The 20,458-nt window shown below is 51.0% G+C and overlaps 10 protein-coding genes across 10 annotated transcripts; 6 read left to right on the top strand and 4 right to left on the bottom strand.

Annotated features, from left to right (window-relative positions):
• Positions 1–1,601: 1,601 nt before the first annotated feature.
• Positions 1,602–3,134, bottom strand: BDW70DRAFT_167009 (uncharacterized protein; the record flags this gene model as incomplete). The annotated part of the gene is made up of 3 exons (XM_073742138.1): positions 1,602–2,834; positions 2,887–3,023; positions 3,113–3,134. 3 exons carry the CDS (start codon positions 3,132–3,134, stop codon positions 1,602–1,604), a joined length of 1,392 nt encoding a protein of 463 aa, XP_073590788.1.
• A 1,942-nt stretch (positions 3,135–5,076) lies between these two features.
• Positions 5,077–6,294, top strand: BDW70DRAFT_167007 (MBL fold metallo-hydrolase; the record flags this gene model as incomplete). The annotated part of the gene is made up of 3 exons (XM_073742137.1): positions 5,077–5,129; positions 5,174–5,783; positions 5,839–6,294. 3 exons carry the CDS (start codon positions 5,077–5,079, stop codon positions 6,268–6,270), a joined length of 1,095 nt encoding a protein of 364 aa, XP_073590787.1. The 3' UTR covers positions 6,271–6,294.
• Positions 6,295–7,654: 1,360 nt separating this feature from the next.
• On the top strand, positions 7,655–9,160 carry BDW70DRAFT_167005 (uncharacterized protein). Its single transcript, XM_073742136.1, has one exon. It carries the CDS (start codon positions 7,690–7,692, stop codon positions 8,788–8,790), a length of 1,101 nt encoding a protein of 366 aa, XP_073590786.1. The 5' UTR covers positions 7,655–7,689; the 3' UTR covers positions 8,791–9,160.
• A 625-nt stretch (positions 9,161–9,785) lies between these two features.
• Positions 9,786–11,279, top strand: BDW70DRAFT_164940 (major facilitator superfamily domain-containing protein; the record flags this gene model as incomplete). The annotated part of the gene is made up of 3 exons (XM_073741600.1): positions 9,786–10,245; positions 10,298–11,048; positions 11,105–11,279. The coding sequence occupies 3 exons, from the start codon at positions 9,786–9,788 to the stop codon at positions 11,277–11,279; spliced, it is 1,386 nt and encodes a 461-aa protein (XP_073590785.1).
• A 348-nt stretch (positions 11,280–11,627) lies between these two features.
• On the top strand, positions 11,628–14,432 carry BDW70DRAFT_166999 (Zn(II)2Cys6 transcription factor; the record flags this gene model as incomplete). The annotated part of the gene is made up of 7 exons (XM_073742135.1): positions 11,628–11,767; positions 11,820–12,602; positions 12,648–12,714; positions 12,761–12,944; positions 12,997–13,168; positions 13,221–13,370; positions 13,418–14,432. The coding sequence occupies 7 exons, from the start codon at positions 11,628–11,630 to the stop codon at positions 13,857–13,859; spliced, it is 1,938 nt and encodes a 645-aa protein (XP_073590784.1). The 3' UTR covers positions 13,860–14,432.
• Positions 13,915–14,617, bottom strand: BDW70DRAFT_154546 (NuoB/complex I 20 kDa subunit family protein; the record flags this gene model as incomplete). The annotated part of the gene is made up of 2 exons (XM_073739877.1): positions 13,915–14,365; positions 14,433–14,617. The coding sequence occupies 2 exons, from the start codon at positions 14,615–14,617 to the stop codon at positions 13,915–13,917; spliced, it is 636 nt and encodes a 211-aa protein (XP_073590783.1).
• Positions 14,618–15,579: 962 nt separating this feature from the next.
• Positions 15,580–16,079, bottom strand: BDW70DRAFT_145596 (uncharacterized protein). Its single transcript, XM_073738451.1, has one exon. The coding sequence runs from the start codon at positions 15,863–15,865 to the stop codon at positions 15,704–15,706; it is 162 nt and encodes a 53-aa protein (XP_073590782.1). The 5' UTR covers positions 15,866–16,079; the 3' UTR covers positions 15,580–15,703.
• Positions 16,002–16,373, top strand: BDW70DRAFT_164937 (uncharacterized protein; the record flags this gene model as incomplete). The annotated part of the gene is made up of 1 exon (XM_073741599.1): positions 16,002–16,373. The coding sequence occupies one exon, from the start codon at positions 16,002–16,004 to the stop codon at positions 16,371–16,373; it is 372 nt and encodes a 123-aa protein (XP_073590781.1).
• Positions 16,374–16,867: 494 nt separating this feature from the next.
• Positions 16,868–17,653, top strand: BDW70DRAFT_166996 (NAD(P)-binding oxidoreductase; the record flags this gene model as incomplete). The annotated part of the gene is made up of 1 exon (XM_073742134.1): positions 16,868–17,653. One exon carries the CDS (start codon positions 16,868–16,870, stop codon positions 17,651–17,653), a length of 786 nt encoding a protein of 261 aa, XP_073590780.1.
• Positions 17,654–17,988: 335 nt separating this feature from the next.
• Positions 17,989–20,088, bottom strand: BDW70DRAFT_166993 (uncharacterized protein; the record flags this gene model as incomplete). Its single annotated transcript, XM_073742133.1, has 8 exons — positions 17,989–18,045; positions 18,079–18,667; positions 18,749–19,162; positions 19,233–19,284; positions 19,352–19,403; positions 19,444–19,548; positions 19,962–19,965; positions 20,036–20,088. The coding sequence occupies 8 exons, from the start codon at positions 20,086–20,088 to the stop codon at positions 17,989–17,991; spliced, it is 1,326 nt and encodes a 441-aa protein (XP_073590779.1).
• Positions 20,089–20,458: the final 370 nt, after the last annotated feature.

Here is a 20,458-nt window from a genome sequence, read left to right as displayed (position 1 = left end):
GATCAGTTATTAGAGCAGTAGGGGGACCTGTTCTCCCCTCGTCGTGGTTTTCATTGCCCTTTGTGGGCTGTGGAGGTGGTTAGTCGTGTCGAATATGGTCATGTGATTAATATCTGTAAGGAATGATTGTAAGGCATCAAGAGAAAGTTCTCGATACCTGTAGATAGTTCAATTTATACGAGCTGCTGCATGGCGATGTGATATATCAAATGATCGGACGAGCGACGTGCTGGACATTGATTAGTAAGGAGGGATCTTCTCCGGTTTCTGCACTTTCTTGTTCTAATAGCTGGGCAGTGCTGCTTTGTAATCGCGCACCCTTCGCAAGCAAGTAAGGTTGAGCATTGCCCAGGGCTTACTTGCTCGCATGCAAGTGGGTAATCTAGGCAATTGCTTAATACTGTGTCTGGAACATCGCTGTTGGAAGGCTGCTTTAACAGGCTACTTTAGCAACTGTCTCTAACCAGCTGATGTCTTGGCATTATGTTTATATATTCCGACAGCTAAGCACTTTCCTTCATGGGCATGCATGCGGACATCGACGAATAGTTTGGACTTCATTTATAGTGTGTTCTCTAGCCAGAATCTACTATAAAACTACGTAGCTTTGCACATTGAATAAAAATATGCAAGGCTGAGCTTTTATCCAAAATCGAAATTTAATGGTAAGTAACCAGCTCACCATCTGAGAGAAATTATGTCTGGACCGGGCAGGAAGGTGCTCTTCCTATTGTTTGTGCGGTAGAAGTGCCAACCTAGGTACGTTGGTAGCTCATACAGACAGATACCTATTGACCAGAGAGGCCGTCCCTTGTATATCTTTGTCCCCATTATGGCTGATTTCTTCGACGGTTGATTTCCCTATCTTAGTCCGCTGTCACACAGATAAAGAAGTTGATATTATTGGCCTTGAAGTTGTCGATGTGCCAGCCTTATAGAAGTAGTCCCGTTACAGCGAAGGGGGCGACAGGGTGGCATCCATAACGGTGGCAAGAATACACGCGAGCCATCTCGCTGTGAGAGCTAGACTAGCACCAATTGCTCACCTGATGAACCGGCGTGAAGATGACAGCAGCACATGGTCAGGATGTCAAATCTGGCAGTAGCAATCATTATTGAATAAAGGTGTTAAGGAGGACACTTGTATTGCTATGGTCTTGTCCCCACGATATGCCTGCCGACAGAAAATTATTACGCGAGAGCAATATCAGTACTTTTCAGCCCAGGAAAGACTTAGGGGCCTAATATTGTTAGTATAGTCTAAATCGGTTCGTTAAGATCCCATTACGATCGATTGTATAGCCAGTGTTCGAGCCAAAGACTGGTGACGCGCCAGAAGCGATCCCCAGTTTGAACTAGAACAAAATATTGGCTTAGCAAGAAATGGAAGACAGAGCCGGCAGCAATCCCTAAGGCGTCTAATTTTGATGCGCATGATCTCTGATTAAGTCCAGGGCCGGCACTGTTCCTAACCCAATAAATTAATCCAGTGGCTACGCCGGCTTAGGATTCCTTCAAGGAAGGAGTATGATTGATAGTTAAGATGCCACGTATTCTGGTCACCGAATGATCCCAACGCTGTCTATATTCTATACCATGGTCTATTGATTCAATGTGATGGCCGCGATCAGAGCAGACCCTACTCCAGACCCGTCCTCTGCCGTGACCAGCTTCACCAGCTGATGCCCTTCAGGCCAGTCCAGGATCTCGCCCAGGGCATTGGCCGCACGTTCGCGGAACTGCGAATACTTCTCAAAAGTCGAACCGTCAACCCCGACGGCACACTCGCTGATGCCCTGTTTCCGGCACAATGCTGCAATACCGCATGCATATAACCTCGCTGCACGAGTACACACAATCTCACCCAGGAGGCAGCAAACCCTTGCCTCCTCATCGGTCGCCTCAATCCCATACAAGTCCTTCAGTATGCACTTGGCGTCACTCATCCGCTCTGCCTCGGATCCTCCCGCTTCCATTCGCGACAGAGACGCAGAATCCATCGTGCCATAGCCTCTTAGCCGGTCGATCTCAGCATCGGTGAAAAACCCACTGGACTCGTGCAAATGGAGAAGGAGGAGCCGCAGCAGTTCGCCCATGTACATCCCGGCTACCATCTTCTCGTAGGCCTGTTGCCCGGGCCTTGCGGAGGTCTGATCGATCTCTTCGTCAAACCGCGTCATGGGGAGGACCTTGTGTGCGTTATCAAAAGCGCCGTATTCGCAGTTGATGGAAACGAGGGCGTCGCTCTCAAACTCGGAGCCGTGATCTGCAATCTTGGGGATTCGCGATACCTTCTCCATATAGGCAGCATTGCATCCCGTCGCAAAGATGCTACCAATCTTGATGGCTGGGTTCTTGTAGGCAGACGCGATGAGAGTGCCGACTGTATCATTCACCAGCGCCACAAGCCTAACGGGCACATTCCTCTTCTCAAACACCTCCTCCAGATGTGCGACGACATCATCCCCCTCAACGCCGGAGATATCAAATCCCTTAGTCCACCGCTGCAGGACCCCATGCCGGATGTGGTCCTGGGTGACGGGGTACGAAAAGGTAAAGGCCAGTGGCAGTTTCTCCCCATCGTCTCTAGCCAATTTGTGTTTAGCGAGAAAGTCCTCGAGTTTTGCTGCAATGAACTCCCACAGTTCAGCCCCCTTTCCCTTCCTCAGATGGATCGGAAGCTGGTATTTGTCCTGCTCGATTGTATACGCGCCCTTTTCCTCGGTCAGGGTCACATCGCAGATCCGCAGATTTGTGCCGCCCATGTCAATGGCAAGGTACCGGCCTGTTTCGTAACCTGTTGGAAACGAGGGGACCCATGTCACGTTCATTGGCTGCGAGCTATTAGCTGTTGGGCAGCTGGGGATAGGCAGAGGGGAGAGGTACAATCTCGCCGTCATAGCGTGCGAGCCCGTCTTCGAGCTGGCGGACGAAATGGTCGGTGATATGTTTAAGGGAGGCAGTGTCAACTTTGAACTGATTCTTGATGCTGTTTATCTCTTTTAGGATCGATGAAGAGATGGCTAAGGTGATCGAAACTGTTAACTCTTGCCTCTGTCATCGCCATGTGCAGGGTGGACTGCCACAACGGAGAAGACGGGGTCTCCCTCACCTTCCTCGTTAATGAGTGTCATTGTGATTAAGATTTGGCTCTTCCGCCGAAATATATTCTATTAACGCTTGCTAATAATGGTGATCCAGATAGCGCATGGGTAGGGTATAAGGGGGGCAAATTCTGTACCATTTCAGGGTCCAGCTAAACTGCAGGCTATAACCAGTATTTATCCATTCCGTTTAGCCCTACGGAGCAAAGGCGATCTTGATTTTCTGGCATGCTCCTGGGCCACTGTGGACTCTACAATTCTTGGTCTTCAGGGTGGATGACGCGAGCATTTCGCTTCATGTACGCCCAATCGGGAAGGCTGAAAACAATGATGTAACCCTGCCATCATCTGACCGGCCAACTGTATTCCGTCTCCGATACTATATCGATAATACTCCGAGTATATTACGGTCAAAGAGTGTTTCAGAAAACCTTTGATGCACGGTATCCTTCTTTTCTAATGTCTCAGCAGCTTACAGTACAGTTCCAGCTTGTTAACGTCATGGTGATCCCCCATCTCACCGGCTTCATTACCGGCCAGCACTTGGACTCGGAAAGAATTATTATCACCTCCCTCACCTTATCTCAATGCCCGTTTTTCGTAGCGCCGTAGAGACCCGATATCTCCACCGAGTCAAGCCCTGGTGCTACTCTGAGGCCACTCCGCTCAGACTCTGCTCGATAACGTCCAAATCCGCTCTTTTGCGCCAGCAACCTCCGTACTATACTACCTTCCGTCCTCTCATTTTGCATGCTTATCTCTGAATTGCTGGTCGAGTTGGTATGGTTCCTTAGGACATGTAACTGGCTTCAACCCACCATCATCTGTCCTAATCGTGCTAGTATATGGAATCTGCGTACACCGTGACTCCAGGGCCTATTTGCATATTTCATTCGTACCGCAGCATCATATTCTCCCACAGGCGCACTCTTCAGACTACCCAGATATCAGAACAGAATAATAGGACCTTTCATGGACAAACAAATTTTCAGGCCCCGTTTACCACCGCAGGAGGCTCGTAAACTGATCTTGGTCTCCAAGCTCATAGGCAGGACTTAGGTGCCCGCTGTCTCCCGATGTATGGATGACTCAAAACTCTTTAGCTGTATGATCAGCACGTCGAGTTTTCCGCTTCGCGTATGCCGCATCCTCATACCTAATGGGATCGGAAGCTGACACGAGGATGGCCAGATAACTGGGTATACTGCAGCTGATAGTTGTCCAAGCTGAAGTGGATATGCGCTCGATTGTCTCCTACCGCACGTCTGCTGAGCAACCTGGGTCACTTCCAGCCTAGCTTGATTCCATTCTAATTCTGAACTGCGCGGGATCCAGGGCCAGTACTGGACGCTGAATTGTTTCTGGATTTACACCCTTAATCGATAGCAATATGAATTCGCCAAATGTCGAGTCTGGGCCGTCCACGAGTTCCTCCTAGACTTTTGCAGTAAGATTTTTTTGCTGGCATAGTCAGAATCAGGTCCTATATCGGTCCATGCTACAGAGGGCAGACCTTGATGTTGAAAATCGTCAGAGCCCAGCCGTTACCTTTCTCCAGGCGCACAGGCACGGCCAGTGAAGGCATTTCCCGCGAAGATGATGTCAAAAGACAAGAAAGCGCAGACACTTGCATGTGTACTACTGCGTATGGAGTATCTTTGAATCGAGTATCCTTGAATCTTAGGCATTCATGACGATTCAATATAGCTACAATGCCAGTCGACAGACACCTAAATTTTTCCAAATACCGTATTTGTATGCTTTAGGCTCGTGGCTGACAAATAATTGCGTTCAGCCTCCATGGGATACCGGCATCCTACTAGATGCATCCAAGGATGTTAGAAATTACTGGCCATATTCGGAATCCGCTGGCCGGAGAACAGCCGAAGATTGCCCGGTAAAAGGGCCCACATGATGCAATCTTTTTCCGAGGGACTTTCCCTCACGACAAAACATCCAACAGCACAGTATCATGGTCGAGCTGCCGTCTTCCATAAACACCGTCTCCGTCTCGGTCATTGACCCGTACGTCCACCACTCCCATCCTCAGTTCTTGCTCACTCATGCAGTGGCGTGCGTCTCGACCTGCCGGCATCCTGGTTCGTCGTGCCGCAGATCAAAGGCCATGACCGGCTCATGGTCCCGTCTTATTCGTTCCTCATCAACCACCCCTCGGGCCAAAAGATCCTCTTCGATCTCTCTCTACGGAGTGACTTTGAGAACCTTGCCCCAGCAGTCGCTCAGCGCCTGATAGACCCAACCAAGCCAGCAAAAATCACCGCCCCTGGCGATGTCTCTAAAATTCTCGTCGAAAATGGCGTGCAACTAGACGAGATTAATGCCATCATCTGGTCTCACTTCCATTTTGACCATACGGGCAATCCTCTCTTGTTCCCGCAGAGCACGGCTCTTGTTGTCGGACCGGGCTTCACCAGCCATGGCCCCGGGTACCCGGAGAAGCCGGATTCCCCTGTCTTGTCATCCGACTGGCAGGGACGAAAACTGCAGGAGATGGACTTTGATAACCATCCAAATGGTACCCTTTCTATTGGAAAGTTCAAGGCGATTGACTACTTTGGTGACGGCAGCTTTTACCTACTGCACACGCCGGGCCACTGTCCGGACCATATGTGCGGTCTTGCGCGAGTCCGGCCTGATTCTTTCGTGTTGATGGGAGGTGTAAGTACCGCGCCACGTCCAGTTCTTGGTTATCCAGCTAAATCTTCATCCTCAGGACTTCGCGCACCATCCCGGCGTGTTCCGCCCAACAGAGCTCAATCCCATACCGGACATAGTCCGGCCAAACCCGCTCCCAAGGAATCCTCGCTATGCGAGTATCTGTCCAGGTGATATATTCGAGTCGCTAGGCCACCAGCCTGGTAATACCTGTACTCCGTTTTACCGGCCTACTGAAGAGTTCAACCACGATCTAAACCAATGTAATGCCACCATAGAAGGGCTCGGTGAGTTTGACGAGAGCGACGATGTCCTGGTCGTCATCGCACACGACCACAGTCTCTTGCCAATTTTTACTGGCGAGGAAGATGGCGATCAGGGCTGGCTTTTCCCCAAGCGTTCCTTGGATTCGTGGAAAGAGGCGGATCTTAAGAACAGGGGAATGTGGCGCTTCCTGGGCGACTTCGAGGAAGCCGTTGCTGATGTATGAGCTCAAGTCTTGGGAAATGCGTTTGTTCTGCTTTGCCATAATAACTGGGTTGACGTACGCGTCAATGGAAAACACAAGATGCACCAACATACTTTAAGGTGTTACTCTAAAAATCGCCTATGTCCAAATGCAGATGTGATGCTCCTGTACCTAAGCTAGGTACGATGGATTAGGATAAACAAAACTACAGACCGCCTGGTTCTGGGCAATCCCGTCCGAGTCCATGAGTGAGTCATGCAGTATCCATAAAGGATAGAAGGCTTTTAGGCTTCTACCTTGCTGTCACCGATTCACCCACAGATCTAAGTGACGGCTCGGGCATATAAACGCGCGTTGGTCCCAGAGTTCTTGCGCATCAGCGAGAACTCACCAGGACCTAAAGCATGAGGGCACTATCATTTGGCCCCCTAGCCCGCCATTTATTCAACAGCCCTGCCTATGCCCAGACCTGCTTGCAATGGTGGATGCGGCATCTGGATCAGAGCGACGGGTACATGTAATTTGTTTACCCCTAGCCGATGTCGTCAGTATCTTGTCTAGTATAGAACTCAGGGTCTACCTTACCTGGATAACCACTTCACCGGACAACATGATGACAATGCATCGTATACTGATACCACTCTGTCTCAGCCGGAATGGTTCCCCAGCTTGTAAGTTCAGAACAACCGCCAAGGCGAGCGGCCTGTTTGCGGGATTGCCCATTAGCACTAGACATGAGTCTGTAGGAAGTGCATGTTTCCCGATAAGCTAAAGTTTGTCAGAGCCAGAATCACAGTGTCGCCAATGATAGGCTCTGTTCGGCCGTTAGACTTTGTCGGATGTAAATGATAGCTCGAACCGAAAATCCGTTAATATACTCTGGAATAGATCAATTATTACGTTGCTGACGTTCAAGAACAAATCAATCCAGTGGCCTACCAGCAAACCAGCCAGTGGCGGAGTCGGAGCAGCCACATGTTGGACTCGATAAATGGTTCCCAGCCAAAAAAAAACCTGCTACTACAACAGTCATTCGTGGGCAGGCGTTCCCAGCTGTCTCTGAGAGAGCCTAAGAGCCTGAGGAGCCGAAACTTGGAGGGAAAGGAATCGACACTAGTCCAGATCGGAAATATTCATGGTCTTGGCTGTCTTGGCAAATTGGCCCTTTCCATGACAGAAGACCAGCACACTGGACTGTGGACTCCCATTTCGACTGTAGAATGACTTCAGAAGTCATTCAGATACAAGATACTACCATTCAATGTGCATAGGTAGCTTTTTCGGATTTATTTTGCGAGACGTGCTCGCAGCACTGAGCCTGACCTGAATTGTGGCTGAGATATATTAGCAAGCGATGTCGTCATTGCTGGTCACTTCCTTTTCTTCTCACTACAGAGGGGGCAGTACTGTACAGAGTTATTCTGCTAGCACATCGACAATATGTCTGTCTATGAAAACATCTCCAGTGTAAGCGATCGACACAGCCAGATCCTGGCGGAACTGCAGACCGTGGGAAATGCCCCCAGCGATCTCAAATCCCACCGCGCGTTTCTGTCGGATCTGCAACGGCGGCTGGCAAAGACAAACCGTCATTTAGACGAGATCAGACAGCATACCCAGATCGAGCGCGAGAGACATGAAAAGTACCGTGACAGTACTGTCCGGCGGTTGATGTACCGAGCGACTGGAAAGCGAGCGGCGTTTGAAGAGAAGGCAGACCAGGAAATGAGGGACTACTACAGCGCCCTCGAGACGGAGAACAAGATCAAAGGGGAAAAGGAGATGCTGGAGGCCCAGATCCACGATGCCACAGAAGAACAGAAGGAGCTCGAAGCCGCCTCCACCAAGTGCGCTAGGTTAAACGAGGAATTGGAAGCCATGTACAGACGACTGTTCGAAGGGCCGACGTCTGAGTTCCCGGAGGAAGACGAACAGGAGAATGCCACAAAGGCCGCAGAAATCCACCATCGGGAGCTGAAGAGCCAGGTGAATAATACCGGCAAGGCGGCTCAATGCCTTGCCAGATCCCAGCTCACTATTAAAGAAGCCTTGCTCCATATCTTCCAGGCTCGCCGGGCCTGTGAGAGGGACATGTTCGGCTTTGGAGGGCTCCTTGCCGACTTCCAGCAACAGAACCACCTCTCCCTTGCCCAGCAGAAGGTCAGCCAGACGCAGCTGCTGATCTCCCAGGCCATACGCCTTGACCCAGAGGTGCGCCCTCTGCCGCGAATGGGCATCGTCCAGATCGATATGATCAGTGGGATTCTCTGCGACAACTATCTATTCAACCTCGGCTTTCTCAAAATGATCCAAGACTCGTACGACGAAGTGCAGAACGCGGAGGGATTCCTTACCGGTCAATTGCGGCAGGCAAAATCCCGCGAGAGTTCTTTGCGGTCTGAGTTGCAGGATGCAGCACGACAGTTGGAAAATGCTCAAAAGGAGCTCCGACGAATCAGGGAGGAGGCTTTCATGAAGGCAGCAGATCCGCCTCCCCCGTATGTAGAGAATGCGGCTCGGCCAATGCCCGTGGGCGAGTAGTGAGCTGTCTGTCCTTCTCCACAAGCCAACTATATCCTTTGGATCGTTTTTGTTGAGGTCCGCTTAGAAATAATATCTTAATGCCATGACCAGAGTTTGACTCCTGTCCCTTGATGATATATATTGCTACTCACCCACCGGGCGACCCCTTTCACTGCACCTCACTATATGCTACCACCGGCGCGTGATTTTCAGGTACCATTGCAGCAGCACGAAGCCTTGAATTAGGTATCTCCTTGCATTGGCTCTTTTGTCTATATTGTCTATTATGATACTTTTCCTCCTCTCAGGAATGAGCAAGAATGGACCGTCTGTTGGATTGCCTCTTACTCGACCATTCCTTCCCTTGAAGAGCTCAGGAGCTCCTTACTCTCGTGAAGATCAATTTGCAAACATATCACGAGGCAGAATCTCGATGTAGCGGGACAGTTTGTATTCAATAGGATGCTCCCAACAACCAAGGCACGTCGAAGAAGACGTGCCGCTGTACCCACTAAGACCTTTATATCACGGGACGGGTAGGGTTCCACAGTATAGAGAGTCGGTATCTTGGCCACGGTTTCTGATGTAGACACTTGAGCAAGGCCGACCTTGCCATAGCAGACTTGCATCAGTCCGCTTGAGACCTGGGTAGCTCTTTAACGCTCTCTCTGGCAGAGCATCTGAGTTGACCGTCAGTGTCGATAACAGCACATACTCCACCGACCCGCCCGTTCCAGAGATGAATGAAGAGAGCACGGAACGGCCCCGGGCCCAGATGCTAGACTCGATCCAGTTAAACCGAAGCTTGGACGTTGCTGAGCAAAGTGAGCGAGCCGCCAGCCTGATAGCGTGCAATCACGCAATTGCTGCGACCCACTCTTGTTGAGTTTTTGCTCTGGTCCAGTTTCACACTCTCCTATATAACAAGTTCTTTCTCCCAATTTTCAGGCACAACTGCCACGTGGGAGGAAAATCAAGGTTCCAAGGAACCTGTCATATTGTCATCTGCCGTCATGGATGCTCCAGATGTTCCAGAAGCGGCGACGGTCCGGGTCCCAACAGGTCGCTTTATCTCGGTATTCCGGTCTATCCCCTTCCAGATAGCCATCGCCAGCGGTGTTTCGTTCACCGCGCCCGGTATGTGGGATGCCTTAAACAACCTTGGCGCCGGCGGTGCGGCAGAGCCCTATGCTGTCTCGGCCGCAAATGCGCTTCTATACGGGTTATTCGCCGTCGTATGTGTGGCTGCCGGTGCCATCAACAACCGGATCGGGCTTCGTTATGGCCTGGCTCTGGGAGCGATAGGCTACCCGATTTATGGAGCTGGTCTTTACACGAACAATTATTCGCCCACGACGTGGTTTTTGCTGTTCGGCAGTGCCCTCTGCGGTATTTCAGCTGGGTTCTTCTGGGCTGCCGAGGCGGCCATTATCATCGGATATCCTAGCCCGCAGGATCGGGCCTTTTACCTGGGTACGGCATCCAGCCACGTTCCGTAAGGCAATTAGAGAGCTGACCTGTCTAGCTATCTGGCAAACCGCAAAGGCCGCAGGCCCCATCGTCGGTGGCGCGATCAATCTCGGTCTGAATGCGCAAAACTCAGGCCAGGGTTCGGTCAGCGCCAGCACGTACATCGTCTTCATTGTCATCATGTGCCTGGGCCTGCCTATTGCCATCCTTCTCAGCCCAGCCCATAAGGTGCTGCGCAAGGACCGGACTCTTGTTCTCGTGCACAAGCAGGCCTCGTGGGCGGCGGAATTCAAGGCCGCGTTCGCCTTGATCGCCTCGCGCCGTGTCGTCATGCTGCTGCCGGCGTTCTTCATCAGCTACTTCTACAACGGATTTCAGAGCACCTGGCTGACCAGCTACTTCACTGTTCGGTCTCGCGCCTTCTCCTCGTTCTTCACCAACTTTGCCGGGATCATCTCCTCCTTCCTCATCGCCGGCCTGCTGGACAGGCAATCCATCCACATCAAGACGAGGGCGCGCGTCGCCTTTGCGGCAATTGTTCTCGTGCTCACTGGTACCTGGATTTGGGCGACCATCCTGCAGTACCAATTCTACTACGACTTGCCCGAGTCTCCGGTCTTTGATTGGTTTAAGGGCGGTTTCGGCAAGACGTACGCCCTGGTCTTCTTCTGGACATTTGCCGGCCAAGCATTCCAACAGTTCCTGTACTGGCTTGTCGGTCAGTATGCCACTGACCTGTCGTCCCTTTCCTATCACTGCGGTATCCTTCGTGGATTTGAAGCTCTGGGTCAGACTGTGGCATGGGCGTAAGTTGCCTCCATCAACCAAAGTCTATACGAACGGGAGTCGCTAACCTGACTAGAATGCAATCCGAAGGCAATGCCAACCACTTTGTGAGCATCGGTCTCAACTTTGGCATTACCCTCCTCAGTGTCATCCCCACATGGATTGTGATATCGGAGCTCGAGCACAGCCATGAGGTCCAAGTCGTTGTCGAAGATACCAAAACCGCTGGAGAACCTGAGAGGACCGTCTGATGCTAAAATATGCCGGACTACTTTATATATCCGTCATTGACCTGTTATTATGTGTACGGTTCGCTACTGTCATCCATGCCATTGAAGCTAGATTATAGAATATACCCCAATGCCGACTGTTGCCGCGTGCTATTCATGTATCGTAGGACTCAAGAGAGACCAGCTCAGTCATAGAATGTCACCTTCGCATTCCTATGCTCCTAGCCGACCGTCTTGAGGCTCAAGTCTGCTGTCATCCAGGACTGGATGTTGTCACGTGATCTGAACTCTTCTGGCCTGAACGTCGACTTTGCAGGATGAACCTACCAGCTTCCAGATAAGTTCAACGTCCGACCTCCAAAGTTCAACATGCCACCATCCAAGACCAAGGTCGCCTGCAAGTCGTGCCACTTGCGCCGAGTACGCTGTGATCGAACGCAGGAAACGCCCTGTTCTCGCTGTCGCTCCACTGGACAGGAATGCGAGCCGATTGTGTCGAAACGCGGAAAGTACGTCTGATTGTGCTTATTAGCTTAGTGGATACGTAAACTGACAGCATAGACATAAGCGCGAACCCTTGAGGCGCTCCGGGTTCAGGCATTCATTTGGCCCGGTGCCTGGTGCTTCAGAGTCAGGCACAGAGGCGACTTCCTTGTCGACTCCAGCGACGTTTGAGAGCGGGAGGAGTGCGCGAGAATCTACCGCTCCGTATACCTCACGCTCCGATACCACTGAATCCCAGAGTGGCCGCACCATCTACTATGGCGACTACTTCAACCTCGAGTACACACGCAGGGAGCTCGATGAGAGCCACGAAGACTATAACCCTCGCATGAGCAACACCCGCCTTGCACACGTTGACTGGCTGGGATCGCCTACCAGGCGGTTTGTTGACGACTATTTCCGCAGGGAGCGTGCGCGTCTAGATGAACTAGGCGCATTTGACACGCTTAACAGGAATACTAGGGATAAGCTCCTCTGTACATTTTTTGAGATAATATATCCGGTGGTCCCCATTATTGACCGTAAGGACTTTCTCGGCAAACTCGAAACAGGCCATGTTTCACAGCTCCTGCTGCAAGCCATGTATATGGTCGCATTCTTACACAGCGACCCGTCAATTGTAGCGGACGCCGGGTTCGGTAACAGGTATATGGCGGCATTTACGTACTACCACCGGGCAAAGGCGCTTTACGATGCGGGATATGAGACGGATGCTGTTGCGGTGATTCAGACGCTTCTATATCTGTCCTTTTGGTGGGAGACTCCCACGCAACAAAAGGACATGTGGTATTGGACCGGGATAAGTGTTGGCCTTGCGCAGTCTTTAGGAATGCACCAAGAGTAATAAACTCGCCTTTCGCTTCCTGTACTTACTAATGAATTCAGAAAAACATACTTGTCGCTGGACCAGAGGAAGAGCAAACTCTGGAGGCGGCTGTGGTGGACTATCTATGTGAGCTCTTCCCAAAGGGACCGGTTGGTAGCTAACAGACCGTCAGAGCCATGACATTTCCACTGCAGTGCAGCTAGGACGTATCCCACACGTGAACGACGCGTATTGCACGACAAGATTGGTTACAGAGCAGGATTTTGATGATGATGACGCTCCGGAAAGGTTCGGTGGGAACGCGACAAAAGAGACTCGGCTGGAACCCGTCTATCTGGCGGACCTTTGTCTACGGGGTATGCCTGCCCTGAATTTGCTAGTCTGGAGGAGGGTACTAACTCGAAGAAGTGAGCAGCTGCTATCGATCGCTATACAACGGGCATTCAGAACCATCAACAGCTTTAGGAAATATGGAAGCCTTAGCGGAATGGAAGGACTCGTTGCCAGTAGAGCTGCAATGTCGAACGACCCTTACACTACAGAATGGACTATTCGCAACAATGCTTAACCTGACATATTTGTACGAGTAACCTCTCACCTTATACCTAGTTTGGTATCCTAATGTGGTGCAGTTGCTTTGAGATTATCTTGCGCCGCAATCATTTTCGGAATCCCGAGATGATGACTCCGAGAACCCCCGTCTTCGACGCAGCAGTTGAAATTGTTAGGATACTGGAAAACATTCTGACAGCAGAGCTCATAACTGCTTGCCCTTTACGACTGTAGGCAGGGTCCATTACCTCCAATGGCCGCTGACTGACCTTAATAGGCTGCCGCCAACATTTGCAGCACTGTCTGTACTCATCCTGAATATGCGCCGCCCTGCGTCTGAAGTAAATGAAGTTTCAAAGCATCGAGCGCGATTATGCATGCTGGTCCTCAGTAAGCTGGTTGAGCACTGGCCACCGGGACTCTTATATTATCGACTATTTGCGCGAATCCTCGCCGCTCGGGGCTGTGAGGTTCCAGATGAACCCGCGCCACCGGCAGGCATCAATGAGCAACAGACCCAGTTTCGTCCTACGGCGGTGGATGGGGACTACAACTTCCCAACGACGAGCGACTTTCCGATGAGCGATACTATGGCCGGCGAAGCCGAACTAATCGGAGTGAACTCGCTCTTCCCGTTTTCAGCCTTTCTTAATGAGGAGTTTATCGAAAACGATCTAAATCTAATGCGCTCTGCCAACAATGACTCACTCAATCCATGAAGAATATGAAGAGCCGACCTAATACCCATAACGCTTCCCATATCAGCCGTCCTGCTCACCTCCGATACCACATCCTCGTCACTGGTGTCCGTTTAATCTTCCTCTGCAGGGTGAAAATGCCTTGCAGCAGCGCCTCCGCCGTCGGCGGGCACCCGGGCACATAAACATCTACCGGCACGATCCTGTCCACCCCCCTCACAACACTATAGCTATAGTGATAATACCCGCCGCCGTTCGCACAACTGCCCATACTTATGACCCATCGAGGCTCTGGCATCTGGTCGTATAACTGTCGCAGAGCAGGTGCCATTTTATTTGTCACGGTTCCAGCAACGATCATGACGTCTGCTTGTCGAGGCGAGGCACGAAATATGATTCCCAGTCTATCCTGGTCGTACCGAGGCATGGAGGTCTGCATCATTTCAACACCGCAACATGCGAGAGCAAAAGTCAGAGGCCAGAGGGAGCCGTTACGTGCCCAGGAGATAAGAGCATCGGTCTTTGTCCTGTGATGAGCCGCCAGAGTAGTTAGTCAGAGATGATCTGGATAGTGGGTCAAGCTGGAGCTATTACAGAACATAGTCGAGTTTATTGTTCTTTTCAACTTTGTTTTGCACGCTTGGTAGCGTAGTCGCTGTATGTTTCTGCCAGTTCGAGGCTTGTCGGATCTGTATCGACATATGAGAAAGTGCTGCTTGTCGGTAGACTTGCGTAGAAGCCGTAGCAAGGTTGATCCCCGGCGAGCGAAGGAGTTTCATTCTGCTTCTTTGACCGTACTTGCGAAGTAGCTCTAGTCCTTGAAGTGCCAATTAGAATGAATACCTTCTCAGAAGAAAACAACCCATGGGGTATACTTAAAACAGTGGAGTCGGCGATATGGATGTCTTGGCGTTAGGTCAAGTCGGCGATATACTCTTCCCTCTTTCGGACAACCTTGTACAATCTCTGCTTGGCTACTCGCTATTGTTGCCCACCATAGCAAAGCTCCATCAAAGGAGTAATTATTAGACGGAGCTATACTAAGTGAAACTTATAGTTTAGCAGTTGAACTGAATGGCATCCACATTTGTCAACGCCATCTCAGGGAACCTTGTGAATTGCTTCGTTGTCCCCCATAATACGCTTGGCAGTCCAGCGAAAACTTGGCTACTGCTCTTTCTAAGGTCACGAGCTCACGTTTGATTCGACAGACGGAGCAATAGTTGGATAAGCAAGCAGGACAACGATGTTCATTTCCACCTCAGCCACCCAAATGTATCTGGCAAGTTCCGTTGCTGACACCCGGAAATTTTAGGGCAATATGGCTCATTGACGAGATTGGCTTGTTTCCTTGAAGATATTCCCTGCCATCAGCCACCCTGTGGACAGAGGCAATTGTCAGAACTATAAGTACGGGAGACAGGCTCGGGCATCCCACTGGAGGTTGAGCAGATCACTGTATGCAGATATTGAACAGTGAACATGCACGCCTGCCGCAGCTGCCTAATAACCATAATGTCTACAGGCTTAACAGTATCTATGCACGCGATTTTGTCATTACGGCTTGTTGTCAACCGGAGGAGGTTCCTCCTTACTAATCAATGTCCAGCACCTCGCTCGTATAAACTGAACTATCTACAGATATCTAGAACCTTCTTTTGAAGTCTTCAAAAAGGTTTAAATTGCCCACACAGGTCGTAGTTAGGAGATCAAGATCTTCAATACAGTCGTTCGTTTCAGATATTAATCACATGATCATCGTAACCACTTCGATAGTCCACAAGGCTCTTCTGTCCACTCAGGGTTCTGTCCACTCAGGGAAAAGCCACTCAAGGTTCCAGGGCAGATAGAGTTCCCTTGCACAGCTATAGTAAAGTGAAGAAGAATTGGTCTCCAATGCTACTGCTGATGTGAGAAACCATTGGGCCGACAGATAGTCGTTGTTTCTGTGCGATGTACGCTCCGGACTCCAGGCTGGCGGCGTGCTGATGGAGAAGCCTTCTGGACTTGCTGGGACTATATCGCATTAGACATATTCTATTCAATGTACGTAGTAAGCACTTACCAGATGCGCAGCTGCAAGACTTGTGGCAGCGTATCAGCTACCGGGGCGGCCGGGATGTCCTTAAGGAAGCGGAGAACCCTGACTACATCATCGGCGTCATGGCCCGCACGCAGGACGGTGCCAATGTAGCGCCGTTGAGCACTGATAATTTCGAGCCGGGCGCGATTCGTCTGCACTTGAACATGGGGCGAGGGAGGATTGTCAGTCTCCTGCCGCCTGAAGAGGCGCACCGGAACACTGAGCCGGTCTATACGGGAGAGACGGACGAGATTCTGTTCGAGGACGAAGAGGGCTGGAGCTTTGAGACGGACCTGAATGGTGTCAAAGAGCACATCTGCTCGTTTCCGTTTGTTTCGGAGGATCTGGACGCTTTCATCGATTTACTGGCGGAGCTCGACGTTCTGTTGGGCGATGGACGCTTGGCCCGGGGGTATTGGCCTGCCAAACTGATCCTGGCAACTAGGCGTTAACTGGATTCTTGATAGTATATGCGTTACAGTGTTGTTGCGCTGCTTGTAGTACTCTGCAAAGTATAAACTTTTGTCAACTTTGGCGGTCCTCGTTGCCCTACTGCAAGTGTTATAAACGCTAGTCTTATAACCTTTTCTCTGTAATGCACGCCCGTATCTCTGTCTTCTATGCTAGGACAGGGCAGATCTAGATGGTGGGATGTGGAAACTTCAGTATGGCTTATCTGTTAAGCCCTAAAGGGCAAGGTTGAGTACATGACAGCCTGCTCGGCCTATTGCCATAGCTCGACTTGAATCAACCGATGTCGGGCTTGCCTCACATCGGAGATGGATCATCAGCCAGCAATAGTGCCCCGTGCGAAAGCATTTTGCTTGCTGTGATTTGGTGGTGATTCTATGGAGCTTTGATATTGCAGCCCGATCTATAAATGGTTTGCTCCGTTACGCCAGCGGCCCACGTTTCCTAACACCCAGGGCACAATCCTGAGGATACTATGTCCACAATCACCACATATGCATTCCTGGGATCCACCGGGAACTGCGGCAGAGCAATCATCCAAATTCTTCTGCGACGTCCCGACGCCCAAATAAGAGCCTATTGTCGCAGCAGAGCCAAGCTTGTACGGCTACTGCCAGAGATGGACGAATATAAGCAGGTAGAGGTCTTTGAAGGCAGCATCCACGATGAGCAAGTTCTGGCAGCCTGCATTCGCAACTGTCGCGCTGTGTTCCTTGTCGTCTCGACAACGATAACTCTCCCGGCTGTCGTTTGGCGTAAGACACCGCCAGCACCGTCATCCGGGCTTTGCAAAATCAAACAGGCCCCTAAGTTGATTCTTCTCTCATCCGCAACGATCGACGACCATTTCTCGCGTCATGTCCCTTTCCTCCTCCGGCAGATCCTGCTCCGCTCGGCACCGTATGTCTACCACGACCTCCTGGAGACTGAGAAGCTCCTGCGCGCGGAGATCCACTGGCTGACAACCATCTTCATAAAGCCAGGTGCGCTCTCAGTGGACGAGCAGCGTGGGCATGCGCTGAGCCTGACGGATGAGACTAGCCCGCTGTCGTATCTCGATTTGGCGGCGGTTATGGTAGAGGCGGTTGACGATCCGGATGGCCGGTACGATATGCGCGATGTTAGTGTGGTGAACACTAATGGGCCAGCCAAATTTTCCACCGGCTCTCCCGTCTGTCTGTACTCTGACGGGGCTTGTGACGCATTTCTTCCCATTTCTCCATCCGTACCTGCCATCTACAGGTCCAGGGTGATTACCTGATTATCTAGGTAGTTATTGGACAGGGATTGTTAATAGATGTCATTGCCAGACCCTTCTGTTTAAAGCATATTTCAACGTACATATTAATGGCATACTCTGGTACACTCTGAAATGCAGAAGAGAAGGCGTTGCTAATGGGATCTATGAAACAACACGAAAATGAAAATGTGGACTGTCTCTAATATCTGAGAGGAGAAATGATGCAATGCGGCCCCCACTCTGCGGATTGGGCAAACAAGTTCCATGACGTATTCTACAAAAAATCAATGGACGATTCTTGACTTGCAACAAGTTATCAATGTTGAACATATACCTTTGGGAGCAACACTCGCTACCTATCCTAACAACCAGTCCCCATCTAGTATGTCCTCCACTCGTTTCCCCTGCGCGATCTGTTCATGGACTTCCTCGATTGTCTAAGGCACAAATTTATGGCTCGCTGGGAAATTGGTATTGTGGAACTCGGCACCAGCCACTAAGTGTGCGAAGGCCAGCTTATACTTCTCATACGCATAGGTCTCAGGGTCATGACGAAACACCCACTTGGGGAACCGCAGGCGCACCTGCTTTGAGTCCTTATGAATGGCATCCCAGTCGGTGGTGGACGCATTCAGCAGCTGCGAATTGACAAACGCCATCTTCTGCGTAGTGCTGACCCGCTGGTATCTCAGCAGATTGTACACCCGGGCGCCTAACGGTGCGGAGCCCGCAAGCTGCAGGCAGGTTGCCAGTGTGACGGCGTCTTCAATGGCAGAGTGGCACTTGCCGCTGACGCAGGCACACTGGAATGCGCTGCATCGCCCAGCTGCACAACGCGCCCCCTTGGACGTCCAGTGTGGTCGAAGGTTGCGCCAGAGCAGCGGCCAGTGGATCACGGCGCCTCGCGGCGCCCGCACCAATGCCTCTATGGCTGGGTCCCAGTCGGGCACGCGCCGGAGCACCATAATGGCATCCTCCGGATTGACGTCCGGGTTCCGGGACTCGACTGGCGGCGTGCTGTCCTCCAGCAAGGAACTGTCGCGCGGGGTCAGCCCAAAGGCCACCAACTCCGGCGAGATGAATAGCCCCAGATGCATTCCCGGTCCGAGTCAGTACTCCTTCGTCAAAGCCCCGTTACCCCAGCGCTGCCGCTGGACTTCATCATCCAGAGTCAACGACCTCGGAAGCGCACTGCGGTACACAGACATGCCGCTGGGCCGCGTGGGCATGTGCTCGCCCGCGACGAGGAGCTCAGATCGTGACCGGAAAGCGTCTGCTGCTACCACCAGGTCTGCACCGCGGATCGTACCGTTGTCTAGCACAACGCCGCCCAGGCCGGCTGCTTCGTCCTCGAAATAGCGGTCCACCCGGCACCCATAGTCGACTTTGAGCCCGACCTTCGCCAGCGGCCGCAGTAGCATCTGGAAGAACTCTTTGCGGATCTGCACGGGTCCTACGAACGGAAAGCCCTCGCGCTCGGCCAAGTGCTCAGGATCATTGTAGCTGGGCACCGATGGCCCATAGATAACCCTTACCGTTGTGTCTGAGGTAGTAGGTCTCAACATCTACTTTGTCCTCTTCTAGTTGGCGAAACATGTACTGCCAATGTCGCATTACAGCAACTGCCGACGGTTGAATAATAATAAGATCCCCTATTAGGCATTAAAATGAGATTACCATATAAAGGGAATTAAACATAGTGAGAGAAAGAGAACACACTGCTATAATTGGGTCCCTGGCTACGCTCCAGGATGCCAACCACATTGTGACCCTTCCTCCAGCATTCTAAGGCCGCCGAAGCCGGCCCCAACAATCAGTACGCTGATGTTCGTTTCTGAATGCCGTTTAGGCAACTCCTTGCGATCACACGTCCACTTCTCAGGGTCGAATTCATGCGGATCACCCGCGACAATGAACTGATGTTATAACGTTTCTCCCATCTTGCGACTCTTGAGTCGAACCACCGTACTAGTGTTTGGGCAAGGTCAGCCCGGATCTCAAACTCAGATTTTCTACGGTGGCAGGGAGTGGTTAAGTGTCTTAGGCAGTCATATAAAATACATTGCCTGTCGAAACATCGGGGCTGAACAATGGGCCGGTCAAAGATACCATCTATCACGGTCAATTTGTCCGTATAAATCGATGATAGGGCCGGCTCCACTATCGGCTGAAAGTAGCTTGTCGGTATATTTCGGCCATATCCCACGTCTGGCCTAGGCTACCAGCTCTAAAGTGTCTCTTGCGCTCATGCACACCGGCCAGCGTTATGCCCTATTGCGAGACATAATCGAAGTCGCCAAGTCGTTGCTCAACGACAGTGCGAACTTACAATACTACACCTATAAGGACAACAGTTGCCGAGTGATACCTTCCGGAGGAGCAATTGATGGCCTCAGTATTTACCAATAGTTCATGAATGCATTAGCTCTACAGAGATCCTGAGACACTGGATACATATGGAGAACCAGAAGAGTGCATTCAAAGCTTAAGACACCTGCTATCTTCGTAGCCTGAACAATTGATTGAATCTTGGATAAATCAAGAAATATCGTAGATAACTCAGGAATAAATCATGCCCGCTTAAGCTTGCTTTAAGTTAAACGAGAGCTTCACTCTCAAATAGGATGTTAGAGCTTATACCCCGCCGCCCGGCTGGATAAGTCCATCCATTGATATTTGTTCCATCCCCCATTCCACCCTCTGAACGATGAACATCAAGTCAAGACAACCAAATCAAAAGCGGTCCCAGAATTAACAAGATAATTGTATTCCGAACATGAATGCCCTTATTCGTTCCCTGCGGATGTATGGAGCGTCAGGCTAGAC

Source organism: Aspergillus foveolatus, assembly GCF_047715535.1.
Source record: "Aspergillus foveolatus strain CBS 279.81 unplaced genomic scaffold BDW70scaffold_164, whole genome shotgun sequence".
In the NCBI taxonomy this organism is placed as follows: Eukaryota; Fungi; Ascomycota; class Eurotiomycetes; order Eurotiales; family Aspergillaceae; genus Aspergillus; species Aspergillus foveolatus.
This window is presented reverse-complemented; position numbering and strand designations above follow the sequence as displayed.